The sequence below is a fragment of the Solanum dulcamara genome, chromosome 4 (assembly GCF_947179165.1).
Source record: "Solanum dulcamara chromosome 4, daSolDulc1.2, whole genome shotgun sequence".
Classification (NCBI taxonomy): Eukaryota; Viridiplantae; Streptophyta; class Magnoliopsida; order Solanales; family Solanaceae; genus Solanum; species Solanum dulcamara.
This window is the reverse complement of record NC_077240.1, coordinates 3,465,089-3,485,395: the sequence shown is the minus strand read 5'-3', so window position 1 is coordinate 3,485,395 and position 20,307 is coordinate 3,465,089. Positions and strand designations below refer to the sequence as shown.

Here is a 20,307-nt window from a genome sequence, read left to right as displayed (position 1 = left end):
GATTGCAGAAACAAGGTTCAGTTATGGCACTACTAAAACCAAGAAGGCTTCACATAAATAGCTTCTTTACACAAATATGGAAAGGCCAATGGCTGTACACCGATAAAGCTAAACTAAGCTGAAACAGTAAATAGTAAATGCTGATCTAAAACTAGAAATGGAAAGAAATTTAAAAGGATCAGAGTATTGGATTCCTTTTTTTTGAAACTCGCCGTGTAAACCATCTTTAGCAATTGTACTCTCATCTCCTTTTCTTCATTGATTTATTCTTCAAGGCTTCAAACTAACCCACTGGTAACGTCCCTCTAATGGCGCGTCCTTCACGATATCGTAATTGTACCTGCAAGCACCATTACCAGGAAATCATTACTAGCATATCCTCTCTTTTTTTCACCTTTTTTGGGTCACACTAAAATGAGCTCGTGGGGGTGTATGTATGTTTTCTTATCGTGCACACCCGCAGCTTTTAGCACTTACTTTTCTGCGAATCTTTTTTGCTCGCGCTTTTCCGCGGCTGAAAAGAACTCTTCAATTTCCGCTTCTGGTGGAACCTTCGATGCAGACGCCTTTTTCCGGTGAGCACTGGCAGCCGAAGATGATTTGTTGGTTGTTGTGGATGATGACTCCATATCTTCCGAGTCTTCACACTGCTCACTAGGTAGATTCGGCTGATCAATTGGCTTGAAATTTTCTCTGCTCCAAAAGAAAATTGAGAAACCAACAATAACAAAATTAGATAAATAGAAACGATTTTCTCCACATCAACGTAAACACACGCAAAAACAGCACTTATATAGAAGATGAAATGAACTTGAGTAGTGGAGGAGATTTTTGGAGTTACGGTTTCCAGTTGGAAAATAAAGACACTCACAGCCACAGCCAAAAGAGAACCGTATAAAAACGTAATGTTTACCTGAAACCGCCGTTAAAAGAAGCCGAATTGTCAGTTGCGAATTCCTCGGCCTGCAGCAATTCAAAATTTAAAACCGAATAAGAATTTGAATTTATTCAAGCAGTTATGGCATATGAGAAAAACGATTATTTAAATAAACAATAAATTTGAAATAAATGCGTTCTTACATTTAACCTCACCTTCAGATCTAACGATTCCAATACATTCTTCATCATAACTTCACCAGACTCATTACAACTCGAACACTGCGAATTCGTCGGAATATGAACAGACGTTACAGATGTAGCCTGCGAAGTTGAATTCTCACTAAAATCAACGTCAGTTACAGAATCATCAAATTTTCTTCTCTTAGTTGAGGAGATCATAGAATTACTCGTAACCTCCACATCATTATCTCTTGTCCTCAAACCTCCATTTCCAATCTCCTTCACCTTCATCCCAGCTCTGATTTTCTCGCATTTCTTAAGATAGTCTCCCATGGAAGTCTTCATGTCTTTACAATGAAAATAATGAGTATATAAATATGAATTTACCTTGGAATGAAAAAAGTAACTGGAAAGAGAAGCGTCTCCTCCAGTAGCAGTGATAGCTGAAATTAGTTAAAAAGCAGAGTAGGGGCAAATTAGGAAATTCACAGATTTAATAGGGTGGAGATTAAAGTAGGCGGTTACGGGAAGAGAAACATGTGGTCATAGCTCCGTTAACGGTGACAGCAGAGGCACATGGGAATGCCGTTAAGAAGATCTGGCCGTTTCGTAGAAGAATGATTACCGATGGATTATCGAATCAGAGAGTGACACGTAAGAGAGTAAATTGACCGGTGATGCCAGTCGAAGTAACCGGGAGTAAACCGAGTCGGGTAGAAAGTTGGTTACAAGTAGGCAGAACCGAACCGTACAAAAAATATTCATGCAGTTTGTTTCCAAATTGCCTTTCTGGTAAAAAGCAAACAGTGCTTTTTCATCAACTCTATTTTTTTTAGTTTTTAAAAGAAAAATTAGTTTTCTTTCTTTTCAACTTCTACTTGTTTTGTGAGTCTGAAAGTACTATTTAAAGTACTTAGTTATGTTTCATGAAGTTTTTTTTCCCTCTTTTTACTTGTCACAATTAAATTTTTTGATAGTCAAACTATCTATTTTGACTATGAATTTGATCATAGAGTTTTTAATTTCTAAAAATAAAATTTACATATTTGATAACTACGTAAAAAATACTAGAAATTATAATAATTGACAATTTAAAATATTTAAAAGATATATAAAAAATTATTATCAAAGAATTTTTTTTTTGAATATCAAAATTCAAAAAATATCACATAAATTGAGAAGGACAGAATATAAGATGCTTACTAAATTAGTAATTTAGACAATTTAGCTATTCATAAATTGCCCCGAAGAGCCTAGAGTTTTTTTATATATATAATCATTCATAGAACAAATCAAATATGTAATTAATTCCAATAACAATAATTAATTTCAGAACTGAAATTTGAAAAGTATAAGAGGTAAGTTGACCTTACTGTTATTTTCAGCTCGAATATGTAATTAATTATTAAAATAATTATTGGAGGCTGCGATTATATCTTTATTTTATGTCTAGTTCTTGTTTGGTCCAAATAATACAATACATGCATGCCTTCACAATTTCCAAGAGGGAGAATTAATTTGGAAGTTGATGACGCACAAAATTTAAACTCTCCAAAAGATGTGCAAAAGTTCCAAAATTGTCCCTTCTGGAAATCTTGTGCTAGAGTAATGTATAACTGAAGAAACTTCTCTATCATGTAGTGCAAGGAGACATTTTAAAAAAATATAAATGTCATAGTCTAGAAATTAAATAAAAAATACAAGGAGGGACGATAGATGATATTTTTTAATAATGGAATACTTTATAGAATACTTTAATTTGGAATCCTCCTATACCACTTCTTAATTTCTTATATATATATTTGTATGGTTAAGCACCTCCACCCACGACCGGTAGGTCCTGGGTTCGAGTCACATTGGAGGGGAAGTGTGGAAACACTATAAATCCTCCAAAATGGGGGGTAAAAAAAATAAAGAAAAAAAAATAATATATATATATATATATATTTGTAAAATTCGGAGAAAATTATGCAACCAATAATACATTCAAATAAATATTTTAATATAACGACAGAAATAATTAAGAAGCTTCAAATAGAGATCAAGAGTTATTCGATGATCCATATATACTTGCAAGACTCGAAATTTTTTCCTCTATTCACTATTAAGCCAAGATCCTAATATAAGTCTCTGAATCAACTTAATTTTTGTTTTTTGAAAGATTCTTATATTTCCACAATTCAAATAGATATGATATATAAATTTTCATTTCATAATTGTGGAAGTAGTTCTGTTCATGCATTTTGGCACCATTCATGGCGTTACCATAGAAAAATGTTTATTTTATCGTATTGTAAGGTTATATTAAATATAATATTTATCTTGATTGTTACTTAAATTTTATTATAATGTATTGTTAAATTCATTATTAGGTAACAACAAAAAAATTCATTTTATTTAAGAATCCATGTGGTGTGGTTGCTTCATTACCTCTCTTTTTTCTCATTTTGTCTTTTACTTATTATTTAATAATTTTATTTCATCCTTGTTAGTAAACTGTATTGTAAATATTAAAACAGTAACAATAACTACTAAAAGTAATAAAAGACAGAATCTGGACTGAAACTGAAAATAATAACAGTATCTGGAAAAATTAATGTCAGAACAAAAATCGAGCCCACTGAATACACAGTGTGAACTTATCAAGTATGTTTTCAATATAATGTGACTGTGATAATGCTAGACCTTGTGGAGTTTTATGGATCCTAATTCCTAAGATCAAGTCAGCTAGCCGTAGCCGTAGCCGTAGCCGAGTCGATCGAGCGACGACGATGACGGCACGAGGGGAGATCCTCTTCTTGACCCTTTAGCAACATGAAGGAGTGCTTCTACTTTTAAGTAGGAGACTTTTTCTTTCCACCACATATGTGAGACTAATGTTTATTTCATAAAGCAAGAGAGAACAAATCATTTTTTCCTCAACTTCTTTTCACTCCATTTTTCATTCAACCTATCAATTAAACCCAACAATCCTTTACCCTATTTTTTTAAAATTATAACTCTATCTTTATCCTATAACAATATTAGAGTTTACAATATGATGTATATTGCTTAATTAGTTGTTTCATGACCTTTTGATATCTCGATAACAATTTATAAAGGAGGGGGCAACTCGAATTAGACAAGAAGCAAGCATGTAATTTCAAAGAGACTCGATGGATCGGATGTCATGGAAATTGGGCAAGTACGTACGTACGTACATTAAAATAAGTTAAAATTATGATTGACAATAGGACAGTGTGTAAAATGGATCAATTCTCCTACCCTAAAATAACCTTTGACTTCCACTCCAAACTTATTTATTCAATTTGTAATGTTTAACTACTTATAGTACTACGACAAAGCAAAAACATCAAGAGCCATATGGAAGGACGTTATTGAATGTTTAAATTTGAAGGTACAGAGTTCGAGAAATAGGAAGGAAAAAAAAAAGTAAAAAGCATTTCTCACTATTTCTTTGTCGGTATATATATATATATATATATATATATATATAGTTGTTATTTGGCATTTATTAATTCGGCTAATTTAAATTTGTGGCTCACAGAGCACAACTCGCAAGGTCTATTAAAGAGAGGAGCGTCTTCCTACCAAAAATTTCTTCATTTTCACAAGTCGAGGAACCACCATATACATGATGACAAGTGGTGGCAACTCCGTAAGCAGTACCGGAGCTATTCTTGTCCATGGATGTCCATTAATGACACTAACATCTTCCGCTTGAAAATTAGGACAGTATCGTAGATAGGTAAAAAGAAACTATATATATTTAGCTATTTACTATATGTTAAATTCCTTTGAATTTTTCTTGTTATATTTTGACTTTTTAAATGAATATCTGTATAAATATCGGACAGGTAGGAAGTAAAGGAATAAGTATGTTGTTTCATTTGAATTATGAGAATTTTTAAGGATATAAATTCATTACTGATTGAAATTCATGTTAGTCAGAATTATAATTCTTTCGTAATTCATATAAAGATGATCTACATTCACTTTGTTGGCAACATTATTGTATTATACCAAAATATCTTACTACTAATTAACTTAAGCACTTCAAAAGATTATTTCACGCGTCCATTTTTTACAATCGTGGTTAAGATCAGTTTGCACATATTTTAACTCATTTATCGACTGCCTCCCATCAACATTGATTATCTATACATGTAAGTAACATAAATTGGTAAATACTCCTTCTATTCATTTTTATTTGTCATTGTTTGACTTGGCATACCCATTAGGAAAATAACTATTTATATAGTTATTTTACCACACTATCTATATTAATTGATGTTTATTATTAGGTCTTGAAAAATAAACATTTAATGCTAAAGGTAAAAAATGAAAAAATATAATTGTCTTTTCTTGATATATCAAAAGTGACAATTAAAAATGAAAATTTATTTTAAAAATAAGTGACAAGTAAAAGTGAACAGAGGGAGAGTAAGTTAATTCGAGCAGAAAGGGAAAACCTAACTATTCTCATAAAAGACAATGAATGCAAATGAATGAAGTATTTATTAGCGAAGTATAATATATAATACCCGTTACAAGCAATTAATAACTATGTATTAAGTTATATTGTATGCCTTTAATTACGCAACATCGATTGCCCAATTCAACATTACAGCTTTCCATTAATACTTCTTAAATAGTTACGCAAAAGAAACTATAAAAGTTAGGCAAAAAATAATTCAAACCAAAGTCATTGGAAAAGAAAAAATCAATAAAAGAAGGAAAATGCTAAAATTTTAACTTTATATTACTCGTTTCAATCCCTTATTAGTCTCTAGCACTCAAATGTTTCATCGAAACACTTTCCAATTTGTTGATATTATTATTAACATTTTTTTGTTTTTGCAAAGAATAATAGAATTGAAGTACATAGGATTCCCCCATATTGATTTGTTAAGGGTTGTGGCAAATATGAAAGAGTTATGGGTAGAGACAAGGCCCCCTAAAAACAAGGGAAAATGCCTCTTTATATCTGTTTTTCAACTAATTGTCTCCACATGCCATATGTGGAGGACCACCTCATCTTATTTCTACCCAAGAATGGACGTAACAATTCAGAATTATATGTTGCTATATAATTAACCACAATTATTGAAACAATAACATCGCCTTAATTCCAAGCATATTTGACTAATATTATATATGATGTACTGTAACCTTCTTCCTTTATCAAAACTTTGGAACGTCCAACAACATGAGCAAGCTCACACAGGCGGAAGTTTTTTTTTTTTTTGCTTTTTAAAACTTCTCCCTGCATTGTGGACAGTTGAGAAAGGACTTGTACTTTCTGTGTCCTTGCAACAACTCTGAGTCACAAAGTTTTGATATGATAATATGGGAATAGCTTTTTGGAAATCTCAATTTTAAACTTAAAAAAAAAAAAGCTTTTTCAAAGCTTCAAATGCTCTAACATAATCTGGTACCGATTCTGTAAGTTGCAACTTGTTAAGCAATTTAAATATCTATAAACAAAAGTACTGATTATAAGTGCATTTCCTTGTGAAAGATTTTCATCAGAGTCCCTGTTGATTATTGAATGAAGGAATGCAAGGTACAAAGAAACTCTGAAAGCGTGACATTGTCCAAACGGTTTCAAAGAAGTTAGAAATAGTATAACTAGGCAAAATCTCTTAAAGAAAAAATTGAAGTAGAAATGCCTTAGAAGTATTATTAGAGTGCCACACAGACTATCCCCAACAAAGTTTTAAGTATCTTGGGTTCGTAATTTAGGTCAGTGAGAACATCAACGATGATATCATATATCGCATTGGAGCGGTATGAATAAAATAGAGGTTTGCCTTTGGAGTCTTGTTTGATAAGAAGATATCACCTAAACTTAAAGGTAAGTTTTACAAAATGATGGTTAGACCGTCCTTATAATATGGGGTGGAGCGCTGGCCAGCTAAGAATTCACATGTTCAGAAGATGTATGTTACTAAGAGCGAAAAGATTAGCAATGAGGTTATCTGGGAGAAGGTGGAAATAGTCTTGTAGCAGACAAAATGGGAGAAGCGAAGAGAAGGTGCGCTAAAGGTAGCCCAAAAAAATATTGGGGAGAGGTGATTAGACAGGACACGACGCAACTTTATATTACTGATGACATGACTCTAGACAAAAAAGAGTAGAGGCTTAGGCTTGTTACTGTCTGTCATAGTACTAATCGTGTTCTTGTAGTTCTTGTCATATGTTATTTATTGTATTTGGATTATAACATTATTTTGTTGTTATTATTGTATCTTTCTCATAGACCTTACGGTGCTTTTCATATCAACGGTTATACTTTATTCTATTTTCTTCTTATTCTACTTGGATTTGATGCACTTGAACCAAAAGTTTTTTCATAAACAATCTCTCTGCCTTAATAAGGAAGTGGTAAGATATACATACACTCTACCCTCTTTAGACCTTAGTTAAATTTCACTGGATATGTTGTTGTAATTATGGTATGAAATTCTTCGACTTAGTGGTAGTAATTTCAATCCATTTTTGCCTCGCCCTTAATAAACCCCTACTCAACCCATAAAAAGGTTGAAACGGGTCAAACCCATTCGGGTCTATCAATATCCAGTTGTGCTAAACTCGGCTGTATAAAAATGATTTATAGCATTACAACTTGTCGCACAGACCAAACAATAGCTTTAAAAAAATAGCTTCTTTTACTTTATAAAGGTTAATTATACCATGAAAATGCAAAATGGAATAGCATTATCTTAACATTCAAGCGACTTTTTAGCTGTAAAAGCAGATAAATTAAGCTGTTAGAAAACAATAATCTTGGGACTTTACAGTAAATAATGTGTGAAGCTTAAGCGGTTATTGGAACTTAAATATATTGGCAAGCTAATTTCTTTGCCTTCCAAGGCTTCTGTAAAAACTTGCTACCATCTATGTTCTCAAGAAAAAAGAATTGGTATACTTGCCCATTCAATCGAGTCTTTTTCTTCCCTTTCTTGGCTTCCCCTTTCTTTTAATCCAGGATTTGAAGATTCTAACATCAAATAACGTATACAAGCATTTTCTGAGAAAGACTTGATCAGTATCAGAGTGCTTTCCTGACTTCCAAGAAGTTGGAACGCTCCTTGTTGGCTGCCTCAACATCATCTGGTGATGCTACAGCAACAACCACCCCTTTATCTTTAACTGCCTCCATGACGTCTCCAAATTTCTTGAAATCTTCCACCCTATGAAGGAAACAAAGCATGATTAGTAGTAACTTTATACAACTCATATGGAAGAATAAGAAACTGCTATTGCACAACAGGTTTATAATTGCAAATTTGATTACTAATTTTCTACATATTCAATATTGATCTTTCTTTGCATTGTATGCTGACTTACACAAAGAGTTGTTTTCCATTGCTGATCTATGCTTTTGTATACTTCATTAATTTTTTACTAGGTTAAATGATCTCATCATCCCTAATTTTAAAACAGAACAGGGCTTATCAAGTGAAAATGAAATAACATAACAGCTTATCAATTTGGGGGGAAGTTTACTCAACAGCCAGCAAATAGTAACTTCATCAAATAGACCATACTAGTTCATGATATGATAGATCATTTGCAGCAGCTCACCAGTGCTGCATAGGAAAGCACTAACTATATATCTGCCATATCATATATCCAAACGAAATTCAGCTGAATTTGGTACTATGTTTAAATCTAAAATAGGAAAAGAAATGCATTCATATCAGCCAGAGAAATACCAATTATATATATGTCATAACATTTATGGAAACAAAATTGCACTTAATTTAAAACTATGTTATATCTAAAGATAGAGAATTCATTCATATCAGCCAAGAGAAGGGGGTGGCTACGGCATTTGCTGTTGCTAGAAAACCATGTATTAGACATTACTTGCACTCACTTATTACTATTAGGTCAATATTTAAGCTAAATACAGAAAGTTTCAACACTTTTACCTTGTTGATAATATCTCCTCACGTCTCCTTTGTCTTTCTTCATCTGTTACTCCCAGTAAATATCGTAATAAACTGAGAGCATGAGTACACATCATTAGATTCAAAAAAAAACAGTGAGCATTTTATTATTACCAATGTCAAGAAAATTCTCAATTAACACACAGACCGGACAGAATATAAGGTCAAACTATTACACTCTTTCCTCCAGAGATTATAGATTGACAAACAGTTGGACATTGGCAGATTAAAATAAACTTATTATCAAATCCTTATAGAAAATAAAGAATATGCTCAAACCAAAGACAATTAAGCACCATTTTGGTAGTTTAATTTCTTTTGCCTCTGTATTTCAACAGTTCTATAGATCGCAACAATTTTAGAACAGATCAAGCCTCACTAATCTGAGAAAACACAGACTATGCAGCCTATAAGCATATCGTGAAGAAAAAACATTGACAAGATATATACCGTGTATTACCAAACAGAACATCTAGCATTCACTGAAAAAGAAATCCTTTTCAAAGCACTCCAACAGTATTAAGGTAAATACCGAATCAGGTTCAATATTGACAAGAAACAAGAAAGAAACTTTAGTTATGAAATAATCTAGCCTAGAGAATGGAAGCATACGAAGATATTCTTGCAATCGGAGAATAATATGAGCACAGAACAGGACTGATCATCCACCTACCTACTGTATCCTTTGGCATCAGGCAACTGGTAAGAATCTACATCTCCAATAGTCCCAATAATTGCCTTCGTGAGTGCATCATCATCCATTTCAAGTTCTTTAAGGAAATTACTGGTTCCGTCATACACATCAAGTGTCTTCAATAAATTTGGATCTCGGTAGGATAAAAATGAGAATACCCCTGATGAACCACAATCTAAGATGTTAACTAGAGAAACTTTGGACCTGGATGTGCATCTTCAGATATGATGAACACAAAACCGTACCTGAATGGGAGTCAAAACTACAAAATCCTCCATAAGCTCCACCACTAACACGTACACGATCCCACAGCCATGTATTACTTACATAATTAGAAATAACATAAGCACTGCCTTCAAGCTCATAACCAGCTTCATATAGATTAGCTGCTTTTCCAACATAATTCACCTATAAGAAGGATCCATAAAAATCATCAGCTGAATTTTGACAGTGAGATAGTGTAAAGTCGAAGAACAAAACTTTAGGAGACAGCTAACCTGAGTAGGAACAACAAAAGCTTCATTTGAGCGAGACAACTGTGCATTCCAAGCAGCTGGCTCCACTAGAGATGTGCTTGGAAGCAAATCAAGAAATTTGCTAATATGTTTCTCTGCATTGTTGAGATTCTTCCCATCAGCTGTCAAATTTATCAGACACCCATTCTTGGAAAGTAAGGATTGTCGGATCTCCTCAAGGGATGAAGATATTTGGGTCCAATCCTTCTCAACTTGGTCTTCAAGACCCTTCAAAAATTCCAAGTAGCTGTACACACACAAAAAGAAAAAGAGAGGAAGGGGTAAATTATACTGTTTCAAATATTTATGTTCTCCTTTTTCCCCTGGATGGAGGATGTTTAATCGTAAGTCAATCTAAAATAAAAAAATTATATAAGCCACAGAAAAATTATGGAAACCAATACAGCTAGAACATCAGAAAGAAAAATTCAAATCAGCAAAGGCTGGAGGCCAATCAGGATCAATATGTAGGTACCCAGAGGGATGGGCCCATTGAATATTAAAGGGACAAAGTCATCTAACCTTACACCACCCATTTGTTCAGATATCCACCCGGCAACGTTAAGCTTTGCACCCATCCTTGCAGCAGCAATGCTATGACCACTGCCTCTTAGACGATTCTAGAACCAAAAGTTCATGGGAAAAAGTTAGATGATACACCGTGCACAATCATTTACAACAGCTCTTACTGTTTTAAGACTTCACGTATACCTCCATTCTCGATCTGCTTTGAGAAACAAACTGCTTGAAACGTTTTTGGTCATCAAGTTGTACATCTTGAAGAACGCGGTTGATCTATAACAAACAAATTGACAAGATCTTGTCAATAAAAAAATGGCTAGAGAAATTACGAGCTTCATAGGTATCTACTACCACCATGTTAGAGGTCATATAACCATGTTCGATACTTTATAATTAGAAGGTCAAAATACGAGCACGATTTACATCAAAACTCCTTCCAGATTGCAACTATGATTTTATGATATTGTCTACCCTCCTATGTTGGTATGAGAAATTTGGTGCTTTGCTCAAAATCGAGGTTTAAACCTAAGACTTGAATATAAGGACCTCAACTCCAAATGCCATCACTACAAAGACCTTGAAACATAAAATAACCACCCCACTGCTCACATACAATTAAATCACATCATGTCTCCTATCGCTTGGAAGATGACCATTTACAGCTATCAATTACCAAAGAAACTGATTTACCAAGTTAAATAAATCTTCTGTACGTTGTGACGTGGCTTTGCCTCGAACAATTATCTTGCTACATGGATCCACCTTGCCATGCACGGATGAGGTGAAAGGATAGACTGATATCCCTCCAGTTTTCCTTCCAATTAACTGGTTCAATTGCACAAAGTCTAAATCCTTTGTGCCCATCTCCAGCAGAGACTGACTGTTAAGAAATTTTGCACATCAGAATCAAATAATCTTTAATTCATGAACTCACATCTCACTATTAAAAAAGCTAGGAATGGGTTTCCACATAAGATATGTAGAAAATATGAACTTATTTACACTACCCCAATGGTTAAAAGATGCATTGGCCTATTAGATCATCATAATCCTGCTCCTTCTCATGTTGTAGCTCACTATCATCAGCTAGTCCTTTCAATCACACAATGTTGAAAAGTACTAAAGTAAAAACAACCTACCCTGAACACACTTCAGAAAACCACAAAGCGTATTCTAGAGAGTGATGTGAATATGATGCATAAGTTTTAAATAATGCAGGCATAAACTAGAGACCACTTGAACAAACAGGGACAGACAGAAGGATGGGAAAAACCACTACCGATCTACTGAACACATTCTCGAGAAGAAAGAAGGCAAACAACAAGACTTAGGTTATATGAGAACAAGGACCACTATAATGCTTGAAGATGGCAATGGATTCTGACAGAAACCTGATGCATCTCCCTACAACCCAAGGAGCAAAGAAACCTATACAAATTCCAATCTTCGAGTTCAAACAACATATCAAAAGAATACGAGACCGCAACTACTGGTCCAGTGAGCGCCTACATGAGTGTAACTTTTACCATGCCATAGCCTATGGAGTATGAGTTCATTTATTTCCACTGTGTTTGTTTCACTTCCCTATTAAAAAATCTCTTTCATTGTTCCCTTTTTGAGAAGCAGGACCGACACTGCGAAAGAAACATTAATATCTACGCAGTTCAAAGGAACATATTACCAGAAAAGTGGGACCAATGGTAGCAACTCTTGCTTCAATGAGCTCATGTTGAAGACAACTTCAGCATAAAGAACATCATTTGTGAAGAGATCATGCTTCAAAACTTTTACCCCATTGATGTCTCCAATCTACATAAAAGGGCAAACAAGTTAAACTAAAATGGAATCTATTTAACAGAATCAAAGCAAAGAAAAAGGTAAGTTGTGATCACCTCAGTTGGAACTAGTACAGGTTTTCGAGGAATATCTTGTAAAGAGAGGCTGGGCACACTCTTTAGAGCTTCTGGTGGGTCAGGAGTTTCTTGCTTTAACCGTAGCTCATGTGTTGCTCGAGCCAGCTCAGCAAGATCCTCTGGGGTCATGCTTGCTTTAACTTTATCCAATGTTTCTTTTTCTATTTGTTCCTCACGAGATGCCTTCTCCGGGTCAGGCTGAAGGAAACAACACTCATATTTAACAGACACCAAAAGCTCATATCTTCTCAAAGAAAGGAAATTAGAATTAATGATAATAACCTGCATCTCAACTGTTACACGGTGTGGATTTCTCAAGATGTATTGGTCTATTAAAGGAGCAAAAACAGCTTTGGAGCCTTCCTTAGCTATTCTGGCTTTCAGGGCCTCCAAAGGTTTCTGATACTTCAGTGGTTCAAATGGATCCATTTCATAAATCCATTTCCCCTGAAGAAACATCAGGATGGAAAAAAAAAATCATCCGTTATAAAAGAAAGGAAAAAAGAAAATGCAAGTGATGAGAATCAAGATAAAGGATAGACTTATGAAAGTTTTTCCGTACAATGGAGCGGAGCATCAATGCTAAGCCACGTGGGAATGAGCCAGTGTTATTTTCTCTAAGGGAAAATTCAATTGTGTTCATTGATGCCTCCACAGCATCTGAATCAAAACCTTTCTCAGCTAAGCCTTCTAGGGTGCTCATGATCAATTCTTCAACCTTTTGAATGTTCTCTTCTGAGACACCCTTCAACCCAATGCTAAACTGAGGCTGAAGAAGCTCATCCTCAATCCCTCCACCAACAATAGCATCTCCTAAACCACTTTCTAGCAAGATCTTCCTCAAGGGAGAAGCTGGAGTCCCCAAAAGCAGATGATCCAAAAATCCTAGGGCAAGCTCAGTTTCCAAATCCAGTGGCCTGTCACATAGCAGCCAATTAACGCACACCATGTGCTTCTTTTTCAGGTCCCCATCTTCCCCAACAGGATATTTTTCTACGATCCTGATCGGCTCCGAAAATAATATTTGTGGTTCAACTCTTGATTCGTGTGGAGCTGAACTGGCATCAAACATGTTCAAATACTCTGCACGTAATTACACACATTATAGGAACATGAGATCCACCAGTTTTCAAAACAAGCTTCAGGATTCATATAAAAACTGAAGTCATTACTGGGTAGAACGAACACAGCTTATACCATGTAAATTTTCACAAATTTGCGCGACATTTGATCAAAATATAATTGACATTCGAACTCTATTTTAGCATGTTATACTTATTTATTTCAATTTCTATTTCCTGTTCATTTCAACTATTAGAGAACTCTTGGAATTTTTGACGGCCAGCATATTGTTCAATACCAACAGAGAACAAAGAACAAAAGTTGGACAAGTACATGTATATAAGCTCCACAAAAGGTACAGAAAGCGAGCCTGAGATGTAGCAATAATATATTTTTGGCAAATGTCATATGACTCAAATCAAAGGAAAACAGAAGAACACAGAAACAAATTTCTGACCACATAGTGGGGTCAGATGACTGGCACTACCAAAATAACATCTGACGATTAATAAAATTGTGATAAGATAGAGAGAAAAAAACAAGTACATAGTGAACAATGCGACACATAATAAACTAAATAGTAGATTGGGAACATGCTTTTCATTACCTTGGAAGTTACAAATGCTTCTTCCAGTGTCCCTAGTTAATCTTGGTTGTACTAGAAATTATATACAAAATAAATAATGTAAAATGTGTCATGTCCCCCAAGTTTTAAAAACTGTGTTATGATGTCCATATGCTGTTGAGCTACGTGCAAAAAAAAAAGGCCTCCAATAGGTGTAGCTTCCCTTTTATCTTTTTGAAAAACAAGCAAAAGTCGTCTATATATTATGACATGACCTTTGATAGGTGTAGGTAAAGTTTCTGATATTGGCATGTCAACGATTTTGTTATATCCATGTGTCATTTAAAACATCTAAAAAGTACATAAGAGTAACAAATATACGAGCCAAACCGCTCGTTCAAGAAGGATTCCTAAGTAAAAGGAAAACACATGAAATTAACACTGTTCATGTTCATTTGAAATTGTAAGAGGTAAACGAATAAGTACCACTTAAGATCCGCAGACGTTCATTTGGGTCATCGTCTCCATAAAACCATATTCTTGCATTGCTTGGATGGTAAAATTTTCTGTGGAACTCCTGCAAAAATATAGAACAGAAAACACCAGTCACACTAGGAGGCTAAGGAATCAACTCTTAAAGCAGAATTCCAGACATGTTTGTTAATTAGCCACGACTACTCTTCCTTTTGCCAGCATTTCCAAGTAATAAGTGTAGTTTGAAATAAATTAAGAAGACATATTGATGCATCACCAACATATACACTATATGCACTGTTTAAGATTGCAGTTGTCTCATTGTGCGTCTTCTTTTCTTTTTGATTCCCCAATGCAACTATATACACGGCTCAGTTACAATACAGGATATTTGTCCAATGTGTAACAACTAACAACATCCAATTTTAAGGACTTAACTCTTCCAATAATTTAACTTTAACATTTTAACAGGAACACCAAAGGATTTGCCGCAATAAATGATGAAAACTTGCGTGAAAGTCACCATCAGAACCTTCCAGGAAAAGCCTTGGTTGTCAAAATTTAATGGAAGGTTATAATGTCTTAGATATGATCGGAAATAATGGACACAGGAGAAGAGGTAAGGTGCCACCAAATCAGCCACCAGAAAGAGAAAAGAGAGGTAAGGCTTTGACCAGGAAATAGCGTAAGACCGTTTACTGATAGCTGAAGCAACTTAAATCTCTACAAAGATTGAAGAAATTCTAAAACCATGTGTATGAGAGAAAAGAAGATTTTAATTGAATACAAAACATCTATGTATTGGTGTCGAACACAATACATATAGCAATGTCCATGTAGCACAATATCCAATTTAAGAAGTTAACTCTTCATATATTTATAATTAAACAATCTAATATTAAAACTTAACATCTAGCAATCAACAAAACTTGTAACCATTTCAAGAACAAAAAGGTACCTAATAAACCAGGACTCATTTTTGCCTAATCAATGACAATGGAATCACTACAATGGCCAAGGTAATTCTTCCTGATACCCAAGTACTGACATCTTGCACTAAAAACCGTGATTTCATATGTCCTTCTAGTGTTGTCAAAAGCAAAGTGTAAAAGCGCCAAAGTTAGCTTGGAAATTAGTCTGGTAATTGGCAAAAGTTGTGTTAGTGAAGAAAGGCGTGCATGAAGAAAACATACACACAACCACACACATCATGCTAAAACTAACCATAATAAAAACAGTACCATATTTAAAAAACAACTATAATAAAAACAACCATATGGGCAAAAGAATCGACAAAACTACTACTTGCGTAAAACATGTGAAGTAAAACCATGTTAATTAAACTCAAAACTACTTTAATTTTTGTAATTTAGATGGAAATAAATAGTTGTAACCTCTATTTAAATGTAGTGGCTATATTTCTTATAATAACTTCTAATATCTCTAGCAATTCTTTTATAACTTTTATTAACAATAAGTATGCCAATCCATGGGTTAGTTAGCTGTATGCCAATCCATGGGTTAGTTAGCTAGCTTTTGTAGAGACACACACCTTCACCTTAATGCTTGTAGTGAAGCGCTACCTTACGGAGCAAAACGTCCAGCTTTTACTATGCCTGATATCAAGGTTTACGCATGACTTTAACAACAGTGATCCTTCTAAGAGCCTCAACGAATATTTGCATGATATCTCTACCATGCATCGCCCAAAGCATTTCTCACCTTAAAATTAAAGCATGTCTCTAGATTCTAATGTGTTCAGAACCCATGAAAGCAAGATGACAACAGTATGATGGAAGAACAACCACATCTGCACAACTTGATTATAGAATGATGACAATTCACAAATGTGATGGTTTTTTAATTGTGCATGGAGCATATACAAGGTTTTGTATAACTTGTAAGCAGGAGTGAATCCATTGAACATCATAACTCTAGCTTCTAGCTTATAGGCTTTACTTCGGCAGCTACAAGATGTCAGTCAACCAGATAACATAATGACTTATCATCACCAAAAGGTAGCAGCTAAGTTTTCTCTTCGCACGTGAAAACGCAGGTACACTTATAATACATCAATGGAGCATCTGTATACATGAAGCAAGTAATACAACCACAGACAATTCTGGCCCACAGCTTTCAATAACATCCAAATTCAACTAAACACCTCACAACAAGCATGAAAAAAACATTGGGGAATACTATGAAACAATGGGAAGAATCCAAGAATTGACATAATTAAGTTATGAAGATTAGCATTGTATGATTGTAATAACAAAACTTGTGAATGCTTTGAATGCTTCTTTTTTTTTAATGAATAATGTGAATAGTTTGAAGTTTATAATCTATGAACAAGCAAACTAATGGCAAAGAGACTACCAACCTTAAATTCCTCAAAAGAAAGGCTAGGAATTACTCGTGGGTCACCGCCACTGTCAACACCATAGGTATTATCAGGAAAAAGCGCCTGTAGAAGACATAAGTCACTACTTATAAAAACAATAGTCTGACACGATATAGCACTACTTCTATTTTGTGGAAGAAACCCATGAATTGAACTATAGAATAAAGAAACCTCTGAAGTGTATTGGCATCATCAAATTACATATCCCTTACATGAATTATTAGCGATGTACACATCTTTGTGGTGTGCTCTTTGAATTGACACAAGATTTAACATTTCATAACTTACTTCCAAGCATGAAATTTAGTAGATATGACAATATAAAACAAAGTACTTCACCTTGTAAAATGCACAAAACATTTCTTTAGACACATACAGTTATTCAGTGTTCTTCTGAGTCCACCTGATTTGTTGAGATCATGAACTAAACTACTTTTTGGCATTTACGCTCTAAACCTTGTTAGCATCTACAGTGATTACATGCTTGATATGAGATAAGATATTAACTAATCCAGTGAGCACCATTTAATCAGGACCGGGGAGGTCTTTAAATTATTGAATGAGTTAAAAATTGGATTCTATTCATTGACAACATTTCTAGAGCACATAATCATTAATTATATCCGATCAATAAAAATTGTTATATCTAATAAAAACATTCAGCGATAACAATCAACCCTATCCACATACTCGCAAAAATATAAGAATATTTAAACAATTAATCACAGCTTGTCAGCCCTTATACAAATGTTTGATGACTATCTTAATCCAGAGAGAAACGAAGTCGGTCAATTGGTGGCATCCATACCTGCTGGGAGGTTCGTCCCAGTAGATTATCAGGCTGAGAATAAACTCCCTTCATCTCATTGAACACAACCCCTGAAATTTTACATAAAAGCTTTTGTAAGATATGCAGGGACAAGCTGCAGATGCACCACTATCCATAGGGGTCAAAGAAGAAGACAAAAAGAATTGTTCAAAGAAGCTACAGCAGAACATTGATAAAAACACAAGAAAAAGAAGTTATCACAAGAAACAAACAGAAAAAGAAAAAACAAAGATGATTCAAGAGGCTAATGGGGGAAACCTTTGAAAGTTATGTCATCTGAGGGGTCATTCAGTTCATAATGCCAACCCTCTTGTTGAAATGTTTGGAAATCCTCCACACATTTAGGGAAAAAGACAGCATCTAAGTACACATCAACCAGGTTGTAAAAATCCTGTTTGGAAGAGATAAGCATGAATTAGATGGAATAAAACTTTAAGTTCCATATTAATAATGTTCAACATGTAAGGCTGTCCTAACCTTTGTATTTGTGGACGCCACAGGATAACATGTTCTATCCGGATATGTGAAAGCATTCAGAAAAGTGTTCAAGCTTCCCTTCAACAGTTCAACAAAAGGTTCTTTCAAGGGATACTTTCTTGAACCACACAGTACACTATGTTCCAATATGTGAGGAATTCCGGTAGAATCTTTCCTGCAATAACATTAAGTGTTAAGGCATAGGCTGCTACTCGTTTTCCAGAAAGAAAAACACAAGTAAATTTTATCAAAATCTTGTTTTCCATTGGCAAATAGCTCTTGCTTTGTCTTGCTTTATTTCACTACTCTTAACAGATAAAGAACTTGTCAAGAAACAGATTATTTGTGTAACTTTACAGTCAAATACCACGTAAATACGCTCATCAGCCACATTGATAGAGATAAGTAGTCCTTATAAGCACACTATAATACGAGAAGATAAACTTACGGAGGCGTACGGAAGACAACACCAAAAACTTTATTCTCGTCGTCATTCGACACTGACATTACTTCAGCGCCAGTTTTCTTGTGTTTATACAAAACAGCTTTAGATTTACACTCATCAATAAACTGCTCGGACACTTTCTGGAACCCGAATTTCTCAGCAACTTCATCATCAGCACCAAGAAACTCTAACAAGAAAAATAAATTAGATAGGAAATAGTCAAATTAGAAGAGAGCAATGGAGTACTCACCTTGAGATGATTGAGGGGAAGAAGTGGCGATGGCTCGAACTGAGAGAGGGTAAAACTGTCTTTTCAAGTTGATTGAAGGCGATATGCCGCGAGCGTTGGTCTGGATAAGTGAACGCCGGCGGTGAAGGTTCTGGAGTAAACGGTGTCGTCTAGCTGAGTAAGAAGCGCATCTGTGTGAAGAGCGTGAGAAGATTCTAGAGAAGGCGAGACTGGAAGTGGAAGACAGAGAGCGAAGCAGCACCGCTCTCTCCATTGATGGCTTGAGGAGAGAGGTAAGAGAATGGAAGCAAGCGTGTGAAGAAGATGGGGTTTTGCGTTGAGAAGGGAAATATAGAAATATCGAAGGGGGGGTTTAGTGGTGAACGGTCTAAAATGATTTTGGTTCTTTCCAAATTCTTTTGTTTGCCCAAAATTGTTTTTGTGGAGAACCATTAGGCCATTTTGCAAGCTTCTCTACCTCCCAAATTAGAAGAAATAAATAAAATAAGCTTTGGATTATTCATCAAATTTTTAACTATATGTTAAGTACTATTTTTCAAAAAACTTTCGATTATTAAAAATAAATTGACTTAACAATTAAATTAAATAATAGTAAATATTTCTATGCAAAATCTAGCATCACACCTTATTAGTTGTTTTTTCTTAACATTATAGGGTGTTTTTAACTCAGTTAGTATATCATCAAGGTCATTTATAACTCGAGGAATTTGAGCTTCTTTTTATCGAATGTTTCTCATCTGTTCTGTAAGATATTTCAAAAGAATTTAAATAATCCTAAATTATACTACTTTTAAGATTTTTTAATTGGATATTCATATTCTTTCATACAATATCAGTCAAATCATGGTGAGCTGATTTGATCAATTTTTATCTCTTGTATTTTATCATTCTAGGCTTCTCCTTATCAAATCAACCCATGTCCATCTCTTTGGGCTTCTCCACCTTCCTCAGGCTTTTTTTCAAATCCATTTATCAAGCCACTAACATTGTTACAACCTACACATTAGCATGTTGAGTTTAATATATCTTTATTTCAAAAAATGGCAAAAAAGGAAAGAAAAAAATGTTCAATCCAGTAATCATATCATCATATTATATTAAAAGTGGAAAAAATCTTAACTTAAAAGTAGATTACAAAAATGC

The 20,307-nt window shown here is 34.4% G+C and overlaps 2 protein-coding genes across 3 annotated transcripts; both read right to left on the bottom strand.

The window, feature by feature from the left end:
• Positions 1–48: 48 nt before the first annotated feature.
• On the bottom strand, positions 49–1,503 carry LOC129884517 (cyclin-dependent kinase inhibitor 7-like). 2 transcript variants are annotated; one of them, XM_055958809.1, is made up of 4 exons: positions 1,081–1,503; positions 914–963; positions 478–693; positions 49–340 (listed from the first exon to the last, which is right to left on the bottom strand). In XM_055958809.1, the coding sequence occupies exons 1-4, from the start codon at positions 1,402–1,404 to the stop codon at positions 271–273; spliced, it is 660 nt and encodes a 219-aa protein (XP_055814784.1). In that variant the 5' UTR covers positions 1,405–1,503; the 3' UTR covers positions 49–270. The 2 variants fall into 2 exon arrangements, with proteins under 2 accessions (XP_055814784.1, XP_055814785.1); XM_055958810.1 differs by having other exon boundaries at positions 1,093–1,502.
• A 6,261-nt stretch (positions 1,504–7,764) lies between these two features.
• LOC129885540 (presequence protease 1, chloroplastic/mitochondrial) lies at positions 7,765–19,548 on the bottom strand. Its single transcript, XM_055959842.1, has 19 exons — positions 19,165–19,548; positions 18,918–19,101; positions 18,470–18,644; positions 18,251–18,383; positions 17,972–18,042; positions 17,143–17,226; positions 14,775–14,865; positions 13,224–13,744; positions 12,944–13,108; positions 12,641–12,859; positions 12,430–12,557; positions 11,439–11,628; positions 10,938–11,021; positions 10,749–10,846; positions 10,209–10,473; positions 9,957–10,119; positions 9,691–9,871; positions 9,000–9,071; positions 7,765–8,255 (listed from the first exon to the last, which is right to left on the bottom strand). Exons 1-19 carry the CDS (start codon positions 19,415–19,417, stop codon positions 8,114–8,116), a joined length of 3,219 nt encoding a protein of 1,072 aa, XP_055815817.1. The 5' UTR covers positions 19,418–19,548; the 3' UTR covers positions 7,765–8,113.
• Positions 19,549–20,307: the final 759 nt, after the last annotated feature.

Excerpts from the sequence above, each read along its gene's own strand:
- LOC129884517 (XM_055958809.1), bottom strand. The coding sequence starts at position 1,404 with ATGAAGACTTCCATGGGAGACTATCTTAAGAAATGCGAGAAAATCAGA. Across the intron at positions 964-1,080 it reads ATCTGAAGGTGAGGTTAAAT|GCCGAGGAATTCGCAACTGA; the intron begins GTAAGAACGCAT and ends GAATTGCTGCAG. Across the intron at positions 341-477 it reads CAAAAAAGATTCGCAGAAAA|GTACAATTACGATATCGTGA; the intron begins GTAAGTGCTAAA and ends TGGTGCTTGCAG.
- LOC129885540 (XM_055959842.1), bottom strand. The coding sequence starts at position 19,417 with ATGGAGAGAGCGGTGCTGCTTCGCTCTCTGTCTTCCACTTCCAGTCTC. Across the intron at positions 19,102-19,164 it reads TTCCCCTCAATCATCTCAAG|AGTTTCTTGGTGCTGATGAT; the intron begins GTGAGTACTCCA and ends TTTTCTTGTTAG. Across the intron at positions 18,043-18,250 it reads AGATGACATAACTTTCAAAG|GGGTTGTGTTCAATGAGATG; the intron begins GTTTCCCCCATT and ends GTAAAATTTCAG.